We start from the raw sequence: 13,857 nt of genomic DNA on the forward strand, positions 1-13,857 counted from the left end.
AACTTGAAATAGAGCACTGGAACAAAAACATGTTCTGAGTGATCTTTAAGTGAAAGCTAATGTGAAAATGTCGGAGTTTAGACCAATGTAAACAATATTACATATAAAACAATTTTCAGATGTAGCAAATATAAAAGAATTGTTCCTGCTCTTGAAATTCCCCAAAAAGCACATTTTTCCTTCTGAGTCATGGTTTAATTAGATTATATTTTATTAGACATTCTTTACAAATTTTAAAATACTGCTATTATACATGCACAAACGAAAATCAGTTTGGACAATTGTATGTAGGCATTCATTGAAATCAACCACAAAACAGGAACATTTTATGTCAGTTATCAATGTACTCAATATGTATATCTAAAGTGCATTATGTTACAAAAAATATAGAAAGTCAGCAGCACCAAGATACGTTCACAAAATAAATACACCAGTCAACAAAATAAATTATGGTAAATGGGACAATAATAATTGTCTTAGCCTTAGCCAAAAAAAAATAAAAAAGGAAAATTCACAATAACCAAATGTGCAGTTTCAGAGAGCAATGGGGGGGAAAAGGTTTTATTCTGAGCATTTACAATATTTACAGGTAATAAATATTTTAATACTTCCCATATGTTCACTATTACAGAATACTGCAATGTGTCTTCCAAATATCTCTTGCTGAAAATGTCAGCGCCTCCTGCAAAGACAAGAAGGGACAGGAAAAACAAAAAAATTAATTAATTTTCACTTCAAATGTGTGGACATAGAATCAATATCAAGAGTGCCACAGACTGTAACAGGTGTGCCCTGCTAGTAACTATCTGCCAGTGGTGGTTTGACCATGTCACAGTTTTACACATTTATTCAAGATCTCTGTTATGTTTTTCTCAATGCAACCCCTCTAGGAGTGTGATGACCCACAGTTTGTCACCTTCAGAGGAATGGAAAGGGGCTTTTTTTTATTTAGAGCCTCATGCAAAAGATTCCTGAGTGCTACAGGCAGAATAATTGTATCACCCTATGATAAAAATGTCAAGTGCTGAAAAAAAAAATACAGTACTCCTTGTCAATTCTGCTGGGGTGTGATGCCATGTTCTGATTAAAACAGTGCCATGGAGCTTATTTGGCCCCTTTTTCCCACTAATAGACCACCCCTTAGGCTGTGGTGTGTGTCTGCAAAGCTCAGGGCTCAGAGCGAACACACCCTTGATAGCATCTCCTCCTGTGCCTGACTGAGTGAAAATAATCCTGAATAATAACCCTCTAATCCTGAACTGTTCTCTCTGGGAGCCAGACAGCTTGGTCCTAGAGAGAAAGCAACCATGCCATGCTGTCACCCTGCAGCTCCTGCTGCATCCAGCAATCAGCTGGGAGCTTGCCAGGGGATGCTGCAGGCTGCTGTGAGCTCTCTCCCCATGAGAACAAAGCACAGCTTTCAGTGGATTCCTTGTACTCCAACACGAGGTGCTGCAGGAAATGCTGAAGGGTTGAGGTGCTTTTTCCCCTCCTGTCCCTGTGAGCAGCACATGTGTTTTTTAGGGGTTCCCTGGGAAACACCCGAGGGTGGAATGTGGACATACAGGATGGAGTGGGGATTCCCTCTGCTGCAGGACTGATCACCAGAGCTGAGGGTAACAGCCCGTGGGGGTGTGAGGCACAACAAAACTCAGCTCCTGGAGAGTTTAAAAGGTTTTCTTAGCATGCACATTAAAAGGGAAAGTACATCTGTCATTTGGGAGTTTACTCATTCAAAAGGTTTTCTTGGAAATGAAGAGCACCTTAATTTAACTTAAATGGAAATATAGCTGGAATGTCCATGAGAAATAACTTTTAAAGTGCCTGGAATGGAAATGCTAGCATGAAGCTCCTTGATAATCAGCTAGCAACAATATTAGGGTCCATTTCAGGATATACTCCAAGAGGTGTAACAATGGCACATAATTCATACAACATGGCTGTGTATGTGTGTGTGTCTGCACTACTCAAGTCTACTTCAAAGAGGGTGACATTTTCATTTTAGCCTGGATTTTAGGCTTGGTTTTAAAGTTTAAGCTAAGTCACATCTTGACAGTGGGCTCTGTACTAATGATAATTTGCAAGCTGCATTCTGTGATTTGGACTTAGGTTTAGCAAGTTTGGCTTCTTCCATGAGATACTCCTTGTAGTAAGTCAAGAGATGTAGAGTTTATATTATTGTTGCCCATTTTTTTGGAACTAAACCCAAAATTTTGTTTTTGAGACTGATCAGAGAGAATTAGCATGAAGATTTAATCCAGCAGAAAAGAAGCACAGAGATACAGTGAAAATCATGCTCAAAGTTTATATCTTCTGCCAGCCTACTGAGATTACTAAAAACTCAGGTACTAGAAGTTTGTTAGGGCTGAACCAACATGTTCTCTGTACTTGTGGAGAAGGAATTCCCATTTCCTTTTTTAACGGATTCTCCTTGTTTAATAACCTCCAATTAATTATCTAAAATGCAGGTCATTTTTAGGAATCTGTGAGAAATGCTACATTTGGATGTTGGGCTCCACAGTAAAGCTGAGAGCCTTCAGCCACCCAGACACTCTTCAAACAGAAAGGCTGAACTGAGAAAATCAGCAGGGTTGTACCTGCAGCTCTTTTCTATCCCATTAGATGGACATCAAAGACACCACAGCAAGAAAATGAACTGCTGAAATTCCCTAGGATGTTTTTTTCTACATTCTAGATTTCTTTGTGCTCAAGACAGGTGCTGTTTACTGACCAACACAGTCCCTTGATATCAGTTGAAACCTCCTGAGTGGGATCCTTAAGATTGCCTTTCCTAAGATGCTGAGACAAATCAGTGTCCCTTAATTCCCTCCTACCTGCTACAGCCATGCCAACTGGTCTGTGGTCTGGGATATCCTGGTTTATGGTCAGGAATGTCCTGGTTTATGTCTGAGACATCCTGGTTTATGGTCAGGGATACCCTGGTTTATGGTCTGGGATATCCTGGTTTATGGTCTGGGATATTCTGGTTTATGGTCTGGGATACCCTGGCCCATGTTCTGGGATATCCTGGCCCATGGTCTGAGTGCCCAGCCCCAGGTGTTGGCAGCTCCTGTAGATGCCAGCAGGAACTGAGGTGATGGAGCACACATTGCAAACTGTGGCCTGTAAAGCTAAACCCAGGATGGATTTTCAGTAAATCCCACAGCTGGTGTCTCTTTCCAAGGGATTTGCTGCAAGCAAGTGGCACTGCTCAGATGTCTCTGTTCTGCCAAGGTGAAGGGCAGGAGGAGAGAAAAGGATGGGGTTTTGCTGTGAAATGCAAACATTTGAGGAGGAATGAAGAGTGGAATCCTTGGCTTTGTCTGCAAGTGTGCAGATTTCCACTCAAGCTGAGATGACTGCAAGGGGATGATTCACTTGGGACATCCAGGCTGATGTCTCCAGGCCACTGCCCTAAAAACCCTTTGCTGTCATGCATGAGGGAAGCATGTCCCTCTCCAAGAGCAATGCCACACATTTTTAAGCAGCAATGTAATTGCTTCACAAGCTGGCAAAAGGATGGAGCTGAATTAGAAAATCCTAATGGCAGGGAAAATTTTATGGTGAAAGGCCGGTCTGCGTTGTTTGCAGATATTACTGAGAGAAAATTTTTCCATGTTCTCCCCTAAGGCTAAACTGTGAAATGAAAAACTGTAAAGCAAGGGTAGGAAAATTGCCAAAAAGGGGAGGTGTTGAGAGGAAGGAGAGAAAACTTCGCCATTTTATAGATGCAAAGCCTTAAATAAAAGTCAAATCTTTCAATCTGCTGAGGCCCAAGTGTGGGACCAAGATACGATGTGAGATATGCTACAGTTAAAGCAGGAAGGGAAAATTTAGTGACTGTGATATGCTTCCTTTTTACAGAATTACCTTCACTTGCTACTCAGCTTCAGGAACAGATTCTGGCAATAAGTTGTTTATGTGAATTGTGTCTCATAGGAAAGAAAGGCTCTGTCCCCAGTGCAAGGTGGGAGAGGCACTTACCTGCAGAGACTGTGCTTGAAAAGCCACTGCCAAGTCACGAGCACAAAAATCTGCTTTTACTCCCAGTTTGAGCAAGGCCTTGGCCTCAGCCTCTCCCACCAAGGGATAACAACTTCAGTTAAACACATGGCATGCTCCCCAAAAGAATACAGCAGAATTACCTTAAAGTTTGATTGTGTGTAGTAACAGAGATGTCCAAGAGTGGGCTCTCAGTCACGACGTCGCTGTACGAGCCAGGATTTAGCCAAGCTGAGCGGGTTCGCCTCTTTTTCTTGTCCTGCTCCTTACGTTTTCCAGGCTTTGCTTTCTTTTTCTTCCCTGACGCCTTCAGGGGCTGCTCCTTGTAGGTCTGTGATTTGTTTGTCTCCTGAGTGAGATATCTGCCCTCATCCTCACTGCCAAAGCGGACAGGGTAGTTCTTGGTGTTGGTGGCAGGTTTGGGGTTCGGTGACACCTCCGACGTTGCCCGGATCTCTGCAGTGTTGACACCTTCGATTAGATTTTGGAGGAATATTCTTCTTCTTAAGTCTTGGATTGACTTGCCCTTGTCATGCAGTAGCTGGTGCTCTGATACAGCCCGTTTGCTAAAGGGAGAAAAGAGAGGAGAGGGGAAAAAATGTTTAGGGTTTGGTTATTGCCCAGTGTTTGGCAAAGGTCCTCTCTTCTCTGGCTGTGGTGGCCACAGTGATCATGTACCAGGCTTGGCGACATCCAGTGAAGCCAGACTGCTGGAGCAAGTCCTGCTTCATCCTCAGAGTAGCTGCTGTCAGCAGAGAAGAGAAAGACCTAAGCGGGTAATAATTCTCAGCTGACCGATCACACACCACCGGAGCTGGATTAGTCACTGCCCTGTTCTAGGAAAGCATCATGACTCTTAATATATCACACTTGGGGCAGTAAAAGCAGGAAGGCAGTTCCTATCTCTCCTGCTCAGAGATAGGAAAACTAAAGGGTCAGATAATGCAGCAAGAGAGGGGAAACCCAGCACTTGTGCTGGAGCAGGAAGCAGTGTTTATACAGCATCATTCTGGTGATTCTCTTCTGCTCAGTCATGTACTTCAAAAACATAAACAAGCACATAAAAGTGCATTTTACTCCTACATTTTAATAAGTGCAAATGCAAGAGTGTAAGGGAAAAATATTTGAATTTGGGTGCCTAGAGCACAGGCACTTCAGTCCATAATGAGCTATGCAAGGAGGCAGCCTGAGCATCAGCAGAGAAGAGCCTCAGCCACTCCTGTGGATTTACTGCTTGCTCACTTGTGTCTAATTATTGTTTTAGATGCCCTCCTAGTATTGCTTGAAGTGTGAATTTTTGGGGCCAAATTTCTTGTCTGCTGTGCTGTTTGAATTTTATGCTAACCCTCTTCACTGGATCTTCTTCAAGAGCATCCTTGTTTTTTTAGAGTGGTTTCTCCAGAGTTCATCCTGACCTTTTGCTACACTGAGCTCTGCCTTGTTTTCAAGGAACTGGGAGCTGAGTAGCTATCTGTCTTTTAGAGATGTTGTACTGGCAAGGAATGTATTAAACATCTGAGGAAAGAAGCTACAAATGACACCTGGATAATAAATAACCAGAGAAAATATGAGAAAATACATGCCTTTTTCTTGAAGTGGAATAGATGCACAGCTGTGCTGCGAACCACAGACAGAGCACAAGCTGGGATTTTAGCTACGTTCCCATGAATACAATAATACAGTTCATCCTTCCAATTGCTCTACTCCAGCATGCAGAGTTTGGCCATGGAATCTCTCCTCTTGCATCAGGATATGGCATGTGACTGGATTCTCACTGGCCAAAGAAATTCCATTCACTGCCTTGCTTGTCCTACAATCATTTGGTCAGTTAGCTGGGTAAGAAGTGGTGTCTGCATGCAGGTGAACTGGAAGAAGACACATCACTGAGAGTGAATATTCCTTCCATCCCATCCCTCTTTTTCCTGCTACATTTCCAGATTTGAAAATGCAAAATATTTGGGAGTGTTCTGCAGGTTCTCTTTCTCAGTCCCCTCAGCCAAACTCGTCAGGTTTATGACTTGATTAACAGTAGAGTTATGGGAAGTTGGCAATTTCAAGCAGCTCTGTTCTAAGAGCATCCCCTTCAATTTCTGTCTTGTAGAGTATTATATAATTTACTTTCTGAGTATTGGGTTCAAGTGATGGATTGAAGTGATACTACATCTCTATTGCTCAGTGCAAAATTCAAACAGCAGCTTTCCCCCATTCCACAATGAGACTGGAAGATGACTGTCAAAATCCTGCTCAAAATCAGCTCTGCACATACAGAGGCTTGTGAGTGCACATGCCATCAAATATTGTCTGTGTTTTAAGTGTCCCAAAATCAGTTTTGGATGACTTCAGCCTTTAGGACAAATATTTTATGCCCCTCTTCTAAATGTCCCTAAGCAAAAATGCAATGTGATAATGCATTCAGCTGATCCTATATTGTCTTTCCCTTCCGTGCAGCTGTGACCATTAGCACAAGCTTGTGATCTGCCTCAGAAGAAGTTTTTTGAACAAGAGCCATCTCCAACACCCTTCTCATTAGGGTCAGCCTGAGTGGCAAGCCCAGCACCCTGTGTTCACCCTGACTACCTCTGTGCTGCCTGTCAGGCTGTCCAGTGTGACTCAGGTTACATTCTGAGCTTCAGGAGTCTGTTTTCTCAGCAAATTTGCATGGGAAATGCATTTCTGCTTTCCCTGTCCTAGTTCATAGAAAGTGTATGAAATCCCTGTGCTTTAGGGAGTGTAAACCAGTGTCTCGTGTGATGAGCAAAGCTTTCCTACTGCCTCTTGTGAACTACTAAGCATAATTCCTTCTATCACAGACAACCCAAAGCTGCCTTAATCCTCTAATGTGTATTTGGTCAACTTCCCCACTGTGACAAAATCTCGACTCTCCAAAGCCTGTTATTAAAGTCCTCTTGATTGAAAGCCTATTCCATTTTACAGAGCTGAAAGCTAAACATTTGGTTCCAGTACACACAAGGCAGTCAGAGAGCATTACAAGATCTACATCTTGAGTGAGTATGCATTTCCAAAATAATGCAGGGATTGACGTGTGAGGCACTGGTGTGCCAAAGAGGGAAGGTTTCTCTTTAAATGTCTGTATGATATTTAGCATCAAGTCTGGCCCCAAATAACATTCTGCTATTCCAGATGATTGTATAACATTATGTAGTGTTACATTTCACATGACTTCTATTACTCAGCCAGACTTAAGGATTACATTTTGCCTACCAGCTTCCTTTGTATACTCAAGACCAAAAAGACCTCCTTGAAACAAAGATGTGGTAGATACATATCTCTGTGACCTCCTGCCTCTTTCTGCCTCAGTTGTTTGAATAACTCCTGTGTTTGTAAGCCATGGAGAAAGGCTTGTCCAAGAGGACTGATGTAAGGAGTGCTTCATAATGGAGATATCAACAATATCTCACCCACACACTCAGAGCAGGAAGGCAATGGAGGCTGCAATGATTGCATTCACATATTGGCCACAATATGGAAAAAAAACATCAGGCTGTTAGGGTTAAGATGACCCACTAGAGGTCCCTTCCATCCTTCTGTAAAACACACCTCTCCTCCAAGGAGAAGGATCCTGTACCCAAACCAAGAGCAGTAAATGCTAAGCTTACATGTGGCAGACACTTTTGAGGGAGGGATGTTGATGGTTTGTACTTGACCAGAGCATCCAAACTAATTACTGGATGCAAGTACACTGTGTACACATGAGGCTGAGTGTCTCCTCATGGGGAGAGCAGCAGAAATCCATGACTTGTGACTATCCTGACTTCACGTACTTCCAGATAAACTGCTCTTTTCAGGCACATTCCTTTTTTTTCCTTGAGATATCTAGCATTTCTAAAAGGCAACATTCTTCAAACTACCACTTTCTATCTCAGAGGACTGCTCTTATTTAGCTGTTATTATCCTTGACTGTTCATGTTGGGTCTGATCCTAAATTCAACAAAATAACTGAGGAGGATTCAGTCAGCTCTCTGTATTTTGCAAGACTGTGAGTGCCCTTGCCACTGGCTCCAAAGGGAGGGAAATCTGCTCAACCTATCTCAGGCTCCAGAAAAATATTTTGAACAGATTTAGGGACACGATGCTGCGATGTCTGGACATGATGATAAAAATATGTAATTTCATTTTGAGACATTACTGGTTTCTCAGAAGTTCTTTAGCAGCTAAAGCACTCCTATAACAAATAACATGTCTGGAAATCTTTTCTTGGGAAAATTTGCTGTTGCTTGCCATGAGATATTTGCTTCAGCAAAGTCTGTAGAACCAGGCCTATGTAATTTTGATTATTTTTGCATGTCTATAATAATGTGCTTCAGTATTTTCATCCACTACTGGCTGAAGTTTTTGACTGAGAGAAAAAAAATCTCGAAGCCTAAATGAGTTATTAACCATTAACTCTAGGAATGGTTTGTGGTGATATTAAAACAGGACACATGTTTGAGTGTGGTGTCTGTGTTTGTGCTGTGCCCACAAACAAAACTACACGAATGCCACTAACTGACAGCTGACTGGTTTCTTGTGTGTGTTTTACATGCCAGAGCAAAGAGGGGGCTGAGAAATGCCTTTTCACTGGTTAGCTTACACTTTTCTTCCCCCCTGTCAGGACAGAATGGGGAAGTTGGGAATCCTGACCTTTAAAAACAAGTGTTAGAACTGCGCTGACTTCAAAAAGAGAAAGAGTATTTCTCTACAAATCTTTTTAGAGTATTTCTCTGCAAATCTTTTTCTTTTTTTTTTTTTTTCACCACGAATTTTGGCTCAGATCCAGTTCAGTTTCCTAGCCAAGAAAATAACAGCATCTAACTGCATTTCAACTATTTTCTTTTTTTTATTTATTTTTGAAACTGAAGTTTGATTTCTCTATACAATATGGTCCCAAAAGAAAGAAACAGCCCAAGAACAGCTTTCAGGAGTACAAAGCAGTTAAAAGTTAATGGACTGAGAATAATACACTGTAACATTATCAGCAATAACATGTTCTACACAATTTGCTGTAGGAGATTTGTAATAGCTCTCTGCCTGGTGCCAAACTTTAGGTGTGTCTGTAGTCACTTCACCTGGGGTAATTTTTTTTTTTTTTCTTTTGGGTGTTTGGGGTTTTTTTTAATTATCATTATTATTATTATGTGTGTTGCTTAACTGGCAGAGGAAATGCTATTTGGAGATCTTTTCTTTATGTATGCAATAAAACATTTACAAGGAAACCCATCTGAAATTGTTTGCTGTGTCATGTTTCCCTGTAAGTTGTGATCGGATTTTCCAGCCCTCTTTCTCCAGCTTGGCTTCCTTTGGAACTGAATAACAATACAGCCCTCCCCAGTGTGGCTGAGGTGTTTCTTCCTTAGAAAATCTGATGCAAGTCCAGAGAAAGCCAGGGAGTTGGATGTGTGAGAGAGCTGCTCCTGCATCAGCACAGAGCCCTCTCCTGCACTTTGTGTACGGCTATTACTATAAACCAGGCTGATTATTTTGGAAGAAGCAAAAAGGTCATTTCCTGAACAGACTGTCTTAAGTTACACTATCATTTATCAAAAAATATGCCTCTGCCTATAAGTAAGATACTGGACTCCCTTTGGAATTTTTTCCCCCTCAAGTGGCAGAAGTCCAAAGAAATTGTTCAGTACTTCAGTGTCATGATGGCCCTCACTTCTGCGTGTTTCCCCTACCCCTATCAATATTGGCTCCACGCCAGAGCCCGAGAAGCGTCTCTAAATCAGTGTAACGCACACACAGCATTTGGATAAACCGGGATGCTTCCTGCCAGGGTCCCAGGCAGCTGCACAACAATCACCCCGGTGTGTGGGAAGAGAAGCCCCTGAGCTTTCACATCACCTTCCCTGGAGCTTTCTAAGGTCAGACAGCGCAAAGCGCCTTTTCCCTGCCCCAATGCCTTCTCCTGGCTCTCAGGTGAGCACCTGGGGCAGGTAACTCGGGCAGGTAACCCGGGCCAGCCCCGCACAGAGTCGGCAGCGCTGCGGAGCCTCCCGGGCTCCCTCCTTCCCTCCTTCTCTCCATCCCTCCTTCCCTCCCTCCATCCCTCCATCCCTTCTTCCCTCCATCCCTTCTTCCCTCCATCCCTCCTTCCCTCCATCCCTCCTTCCCTCCATCCCCACGGCCCCCGTCTTCTTTCTTTAGAAGAAAAAGGCGAAGAAGAATAGAAGAAGAGAAACTCACAGTCTGCGGCTAATCCCCTCGACTGATCTCCCGTAGGAGGGCACGGAATAACTCAGCAGGAACACAGCGAAACTCCACTGCTGGAAGAGTTTAGCGAACATTGTATCCTCGGGGGCTCAAAAACCTGCAAGGAAAGAGAGGTCAGTCCCCAGGGACAGATGCGCCAGCGCCGTCCTCAAGGAGTCTCCGCTCCGGCTCTACCAGCTCCGAGGCTCTGAAGGAAAAACAAACTTTCTGAGCTCTCGGCTCACTCCTTCCAAACTTCGCTCTGTCTCTCTCCCTTCCTTGCTGTCTGCCTCTCCCTCCCTCCCTCTTTCCCTTCCTCCCTCCCTCTCTCTGTCTCTCGCTGCCCGCAGGCAAGATCTCTCTCGGTGTTAGTTCAAAAAGCATCCAGCTCTCATCTGAGCAGGGGTAGAGCGGGGTTTAGTGAGTTCCCTGAGCCCTGCTTAGTTCTAGTCCGCTAAGCCACCGTCTCAGGGCTTTATGCTACAGCAGAAGCCCTCTTTGCAGATAAGGAAAGATTCCCAAAAGTCAGCTCAGCTGCTCGCTTCCCTGTAAACACGCGCGGACACACAAAACACACACACAGGCTGAGAGGGAACGCATCCCCACATCTTTCAGTAATACCTCTGCAAAAATAAAAAAAAAGGGTCAGGTTCACGTCTCCAGCTGCCAGAAAAGTTTTGGTCCTCAACAAGGAGAGAGACAAGCGGTGACAAGGAGAGAGACAAGCGGTGACAAGGACAGAGGCAAGCAGAGGTCTGGAGAGCCGGAGCGGTCTGGGAGGAGCGGCAGCCCCGGGAGGCTCCGGGGCCGGGAAGGTCGGGCTGGGAAGGGGCAGGGAATCACGCTTGGCTCGGCAGGTTGGACTGGGCTGCAGCCCGCGATGTTCACACGCTCCGGAGCAGCCTCTGGGAGACCTGCGGCAGGACGGAGGCTTTTGCAAAGAGATGGCGCCCTAGGAACATGTGCGGAGAGAGCGAGAGCCCGGGCGGGACAGCCGCAGCCAAAACGGAGACTGGGAGTCAGCGCTGCTCCAAAGAGGAGCGAAGAAAGGGAAACACCCGGCAGCACATGCACTGAGCGGACCCCGAGCACTCCGAGCAAGCTCTCCGCACCTCCTGCAGCCGCACTCCTCTCCCGCTCACCTTCCAGCTCTCCCTTTCTGTGTTTACCCCCGGGCCAGCGTCTCCCCTGCCGCGGGGATTCCTCCCATCGCTGGGAGCGCTTTTTAGCTCAAGCCCCCGAGCGCTGCCCGGGACTGCCGCCGCCTCTCCTTGCACCTACCGTGGCTGCTCGCCGCTCCCCTATTAGCCGGAGGGTCGGCTCCTAATGATGCTAATTGTGCGGCGAGGGGGGGAGCGCAGGGGCAGGGCTGGGGGGAGGACTCGCGCTCTATGAACACAGGCGCTCCTGGCCAAAAAAGTAAACCAGTGGAAAGTTTTCTCCTCCTCTCCCTTTTTTTCGCCTTCCACTTCGCCCTCCTTCTCAGCCTGGCCAGGGCGCGGGGCTGTGCGGGGACCGGAGCCCCGGTTAACCCCGGGCAGACCCGATTAAACCCGGTTATCCCCGAAACACGGCGGGCACCAACACAAATTTTGGAGGCACCAAACTTTTCCATGCCGGGACAGCACCGCTGTGAAAGCCGAAGGTGACGCCTCTCCGGCCTGTTGGCGCTGCCCCGGCTGCTCCAGGGGGACACGGGGACAGAGCCAGGGCAGCGCTGCCCTCGCCCCCAGCCCCATCCCGGGGGAAAGCCCTGCTCGCCCAGCTCCCCGCACACCTGGCAGCTCCGCTCCGTGCCCGCAGCATCCCGGGATGCTCCCGGAGCCCGCGGAGCCGCTGACAGCCTGATTTACAGGGAATGCTTTCCCAACACCCTCACCAGCCGCAACAAAACACACTGAGGCGTGCCGGCTCCTTCTCATCCTGCCCCCGAGTCAAAGCAGGCGCTCCGGGAGGGTTGAGGCGCAAAGCAAAGCGTTTTTCTACCTGCAGGTTATTTGAAGTTAAGCTGACGCGGTTTAAAAGCACAGATTCCACACCGCACAGGCAAATAAAACAGCATAAAGGCTGAAATAGAAATCATGCTGAAAACATTAAATCGTTTATGCGGGAAATAAATTCCCTCAACGCCTGGTAGGCTATAAATTAAAACTTATAGCTAATAGGCGTCTTTGATTTACACTGCCCTTTCGACTAGTTAAAAATAATTGTGACATCCCCAGAAAACAACCCCCACAAACTCATAAGGTGTATTTCTCATGTTAAAAGTAAAATTTCCATCAAATATTTTTAGAATTTCCTCTCCCCAGAAATGATCTCTTAAAAAAAAAAAACACAACAACCAACACACATCATCCTTTACAGACTCAGGAAAAGTAAATAGCCTCTATAAACTCAGAATCCTGAAGTATCTTCTCAATTTATCACTTCACCTTTTCCTTGAGTTACAGCTGTCTGTGCCTCTCAGAGATCACTCTGGCCAACAGTGGTTGCTCTTCTCAGCAATCGCTTCCAAAACTATGTTCTATGCTTAAAAAGGAGAAAAATGAAGGGAAAAAAAAAAGAAAAAGAAGGAAAAAAGAAGTTAAATGAATAAAAATTTTTAAAAAATAAAGGCAATTTTTTTCAAAAATCCAGCCTACAGATCTTTGATTCTGCCTGTAATAGATTAGGGCTAAATAAAGGGTGCTAAAAGCAGGTGCTTTTCTCCCTTGCTGCTCTTTTTATTATGAAGAACAGAAGCTTCCCCTAATATATATAGCGAGGGAGACCCTTCTCCATTGCTATTGCTTTTATTGAAAAGACCAAACTTGTGACATCACTAACCACCTTCCTATGGCTGAGTTTGCCTCTTCTCTGCCTCAGTGGGCTTGGGAGAAAAAAAAAAAAAAAAAAAAAAAAGGAAGAGGGAAGAGAGAAAAAAATTAACACAACCCAACTATGGCTGTGCTAATCCGGCAGGGGCTGAGCAATGCCAAAGGATTTTAAGAGAGTCATTATCACCCCATGCCCCCCTTGCTCCCCGAGGGTGCAGCAGCGCCTTGTCACCTGCCACGTACACAAAGGAGCAAACTCAGGTTCCCGTGCGCAAAATCCTGGTCCCAAGCCTCACCGCAATCCCGAGCCCCCCTCCGTGGGCAGGATGGGCAGAAAAGCCCCCTCAGCTGGGGTTCAAACCTTCCGTTCCCGCAGGATGCCTCGGGGGATGCTCCACCTGCAGCATCTCCCGGTGTGCCCGGCCTCGGAGGGGCGAGAAGGAATGGGGTGGGCTGGAGCGCGGACCGGCTTTGGGAGCTTTAGGATTCCAACCCCCACACCTGTGCCGAGCACGGCTCCGCTCCCGGAGCCCCCCGGGCACGACTTGTCCTGTGTCTGGGAAGGGAAAATCCCGCAACACCTTTGCGGGGCTGTCAAAGGTTTCTGCAGCCGGGATGCGCGGGGGGAACCCCTGGTTCTGTCTGCCCCGGGAAAGTCTCCAGCCGTGCACAGGTGAGGCAAAACCCCGTGTTTGCCCTGCTGGCCGAGCCCTCTCCGCCGCGACAAGGCAAACTTTTATAATTTTAAGTTTTCTGACTCCACTATCTGCCGTCTTCCCGCCTCAAACACAATGAGATTTTGGAGAGATGCCGCGCTTGGCTTCTGCCTCCTTTTTTCCATGTGCATAAA

General features: G+C 45.8%; 1 protein-coding gene across 5 annotated transcripts; it reads right to left on the minus strand.

Annotated features, from left to right (window-relative positions):
* Window positions 1–216: 216 nt before the first annotated feature.
* PTHLH (parathyroid hormone like hormone) lies at window positions 217–12,962 on the minus strand. 5 transcript variants are annotated; one of them, XM_026790896.2, is made up of 4 exons: window positions 12,624–12,962; window positions 10,186–10,309; window positions 4,146–4,568; window positions 217–682 (listed from the first exon to the last, which is right to left on the minus strand). In XM_026790896.2, the coding sequence occupies exons 2-4, from the start codon at window positions 10,284–10,286 to the stop codon at window positions 673–675; spliced, it is 534 nt and encodes a 177-aa protein (XP_026646697.1). In that variant the 5' UTR covers window positions 10,287–10,309; window positions 12,624–12,962; the 3' UTR covers window positions 217–672. The 5 variants fall into 5 exon arrangements, with proteins under 5 accessions (XP_026646697.1, XP_074395109.1, XP_074395110.1 ...); XM_074539008.1 differs by lacking the exon at window positions 12,624–12,962 and adding an exon at window positions 11,473–11,659; XM_074539009.1 differs by lacking the exon at window positions 12,624–12,962 and adding an exon at window positions 11,334–11,463.
* Between the last annotated feature and the right edge of the window lie 895 nt (window positions 12,963–13,857).

Source organism: Zonotrichia albicollis, chromosome 4 (genome assembly GCF_047830755.1).
Source record: "Zonotrichia albicollis isolate bZonAlb1 chromosome 4, bZonAlb1.hap1, whole genome shotgun sequence".
Lineage (NCBI taxonomy): Eukaryota > Metazoa > Chordata > Aves > Passeriformes > Passerellidae > Zonotrichia > Zonotrichia albicollis.

What these genes read in the sequence shown, in the direction of transcription:
- PTHLH (XM_026790896.2), bottom strand. Translation starts at nt 10,286, where the DNA reads ATGTTCGCTAAACTCTTCCAGCAGTGGAGTTTCGCTGTGTTCCTGCTG. An exon ending in GAGGGGATTAGCCGCAGACT is followed by an intron (nt 4,569 to 10,185) that starts GTGAGTTTCTCT and finishes TTCTCCCTTTAG; the next exon opens with CAAACGGGCTGTATCAGAGC.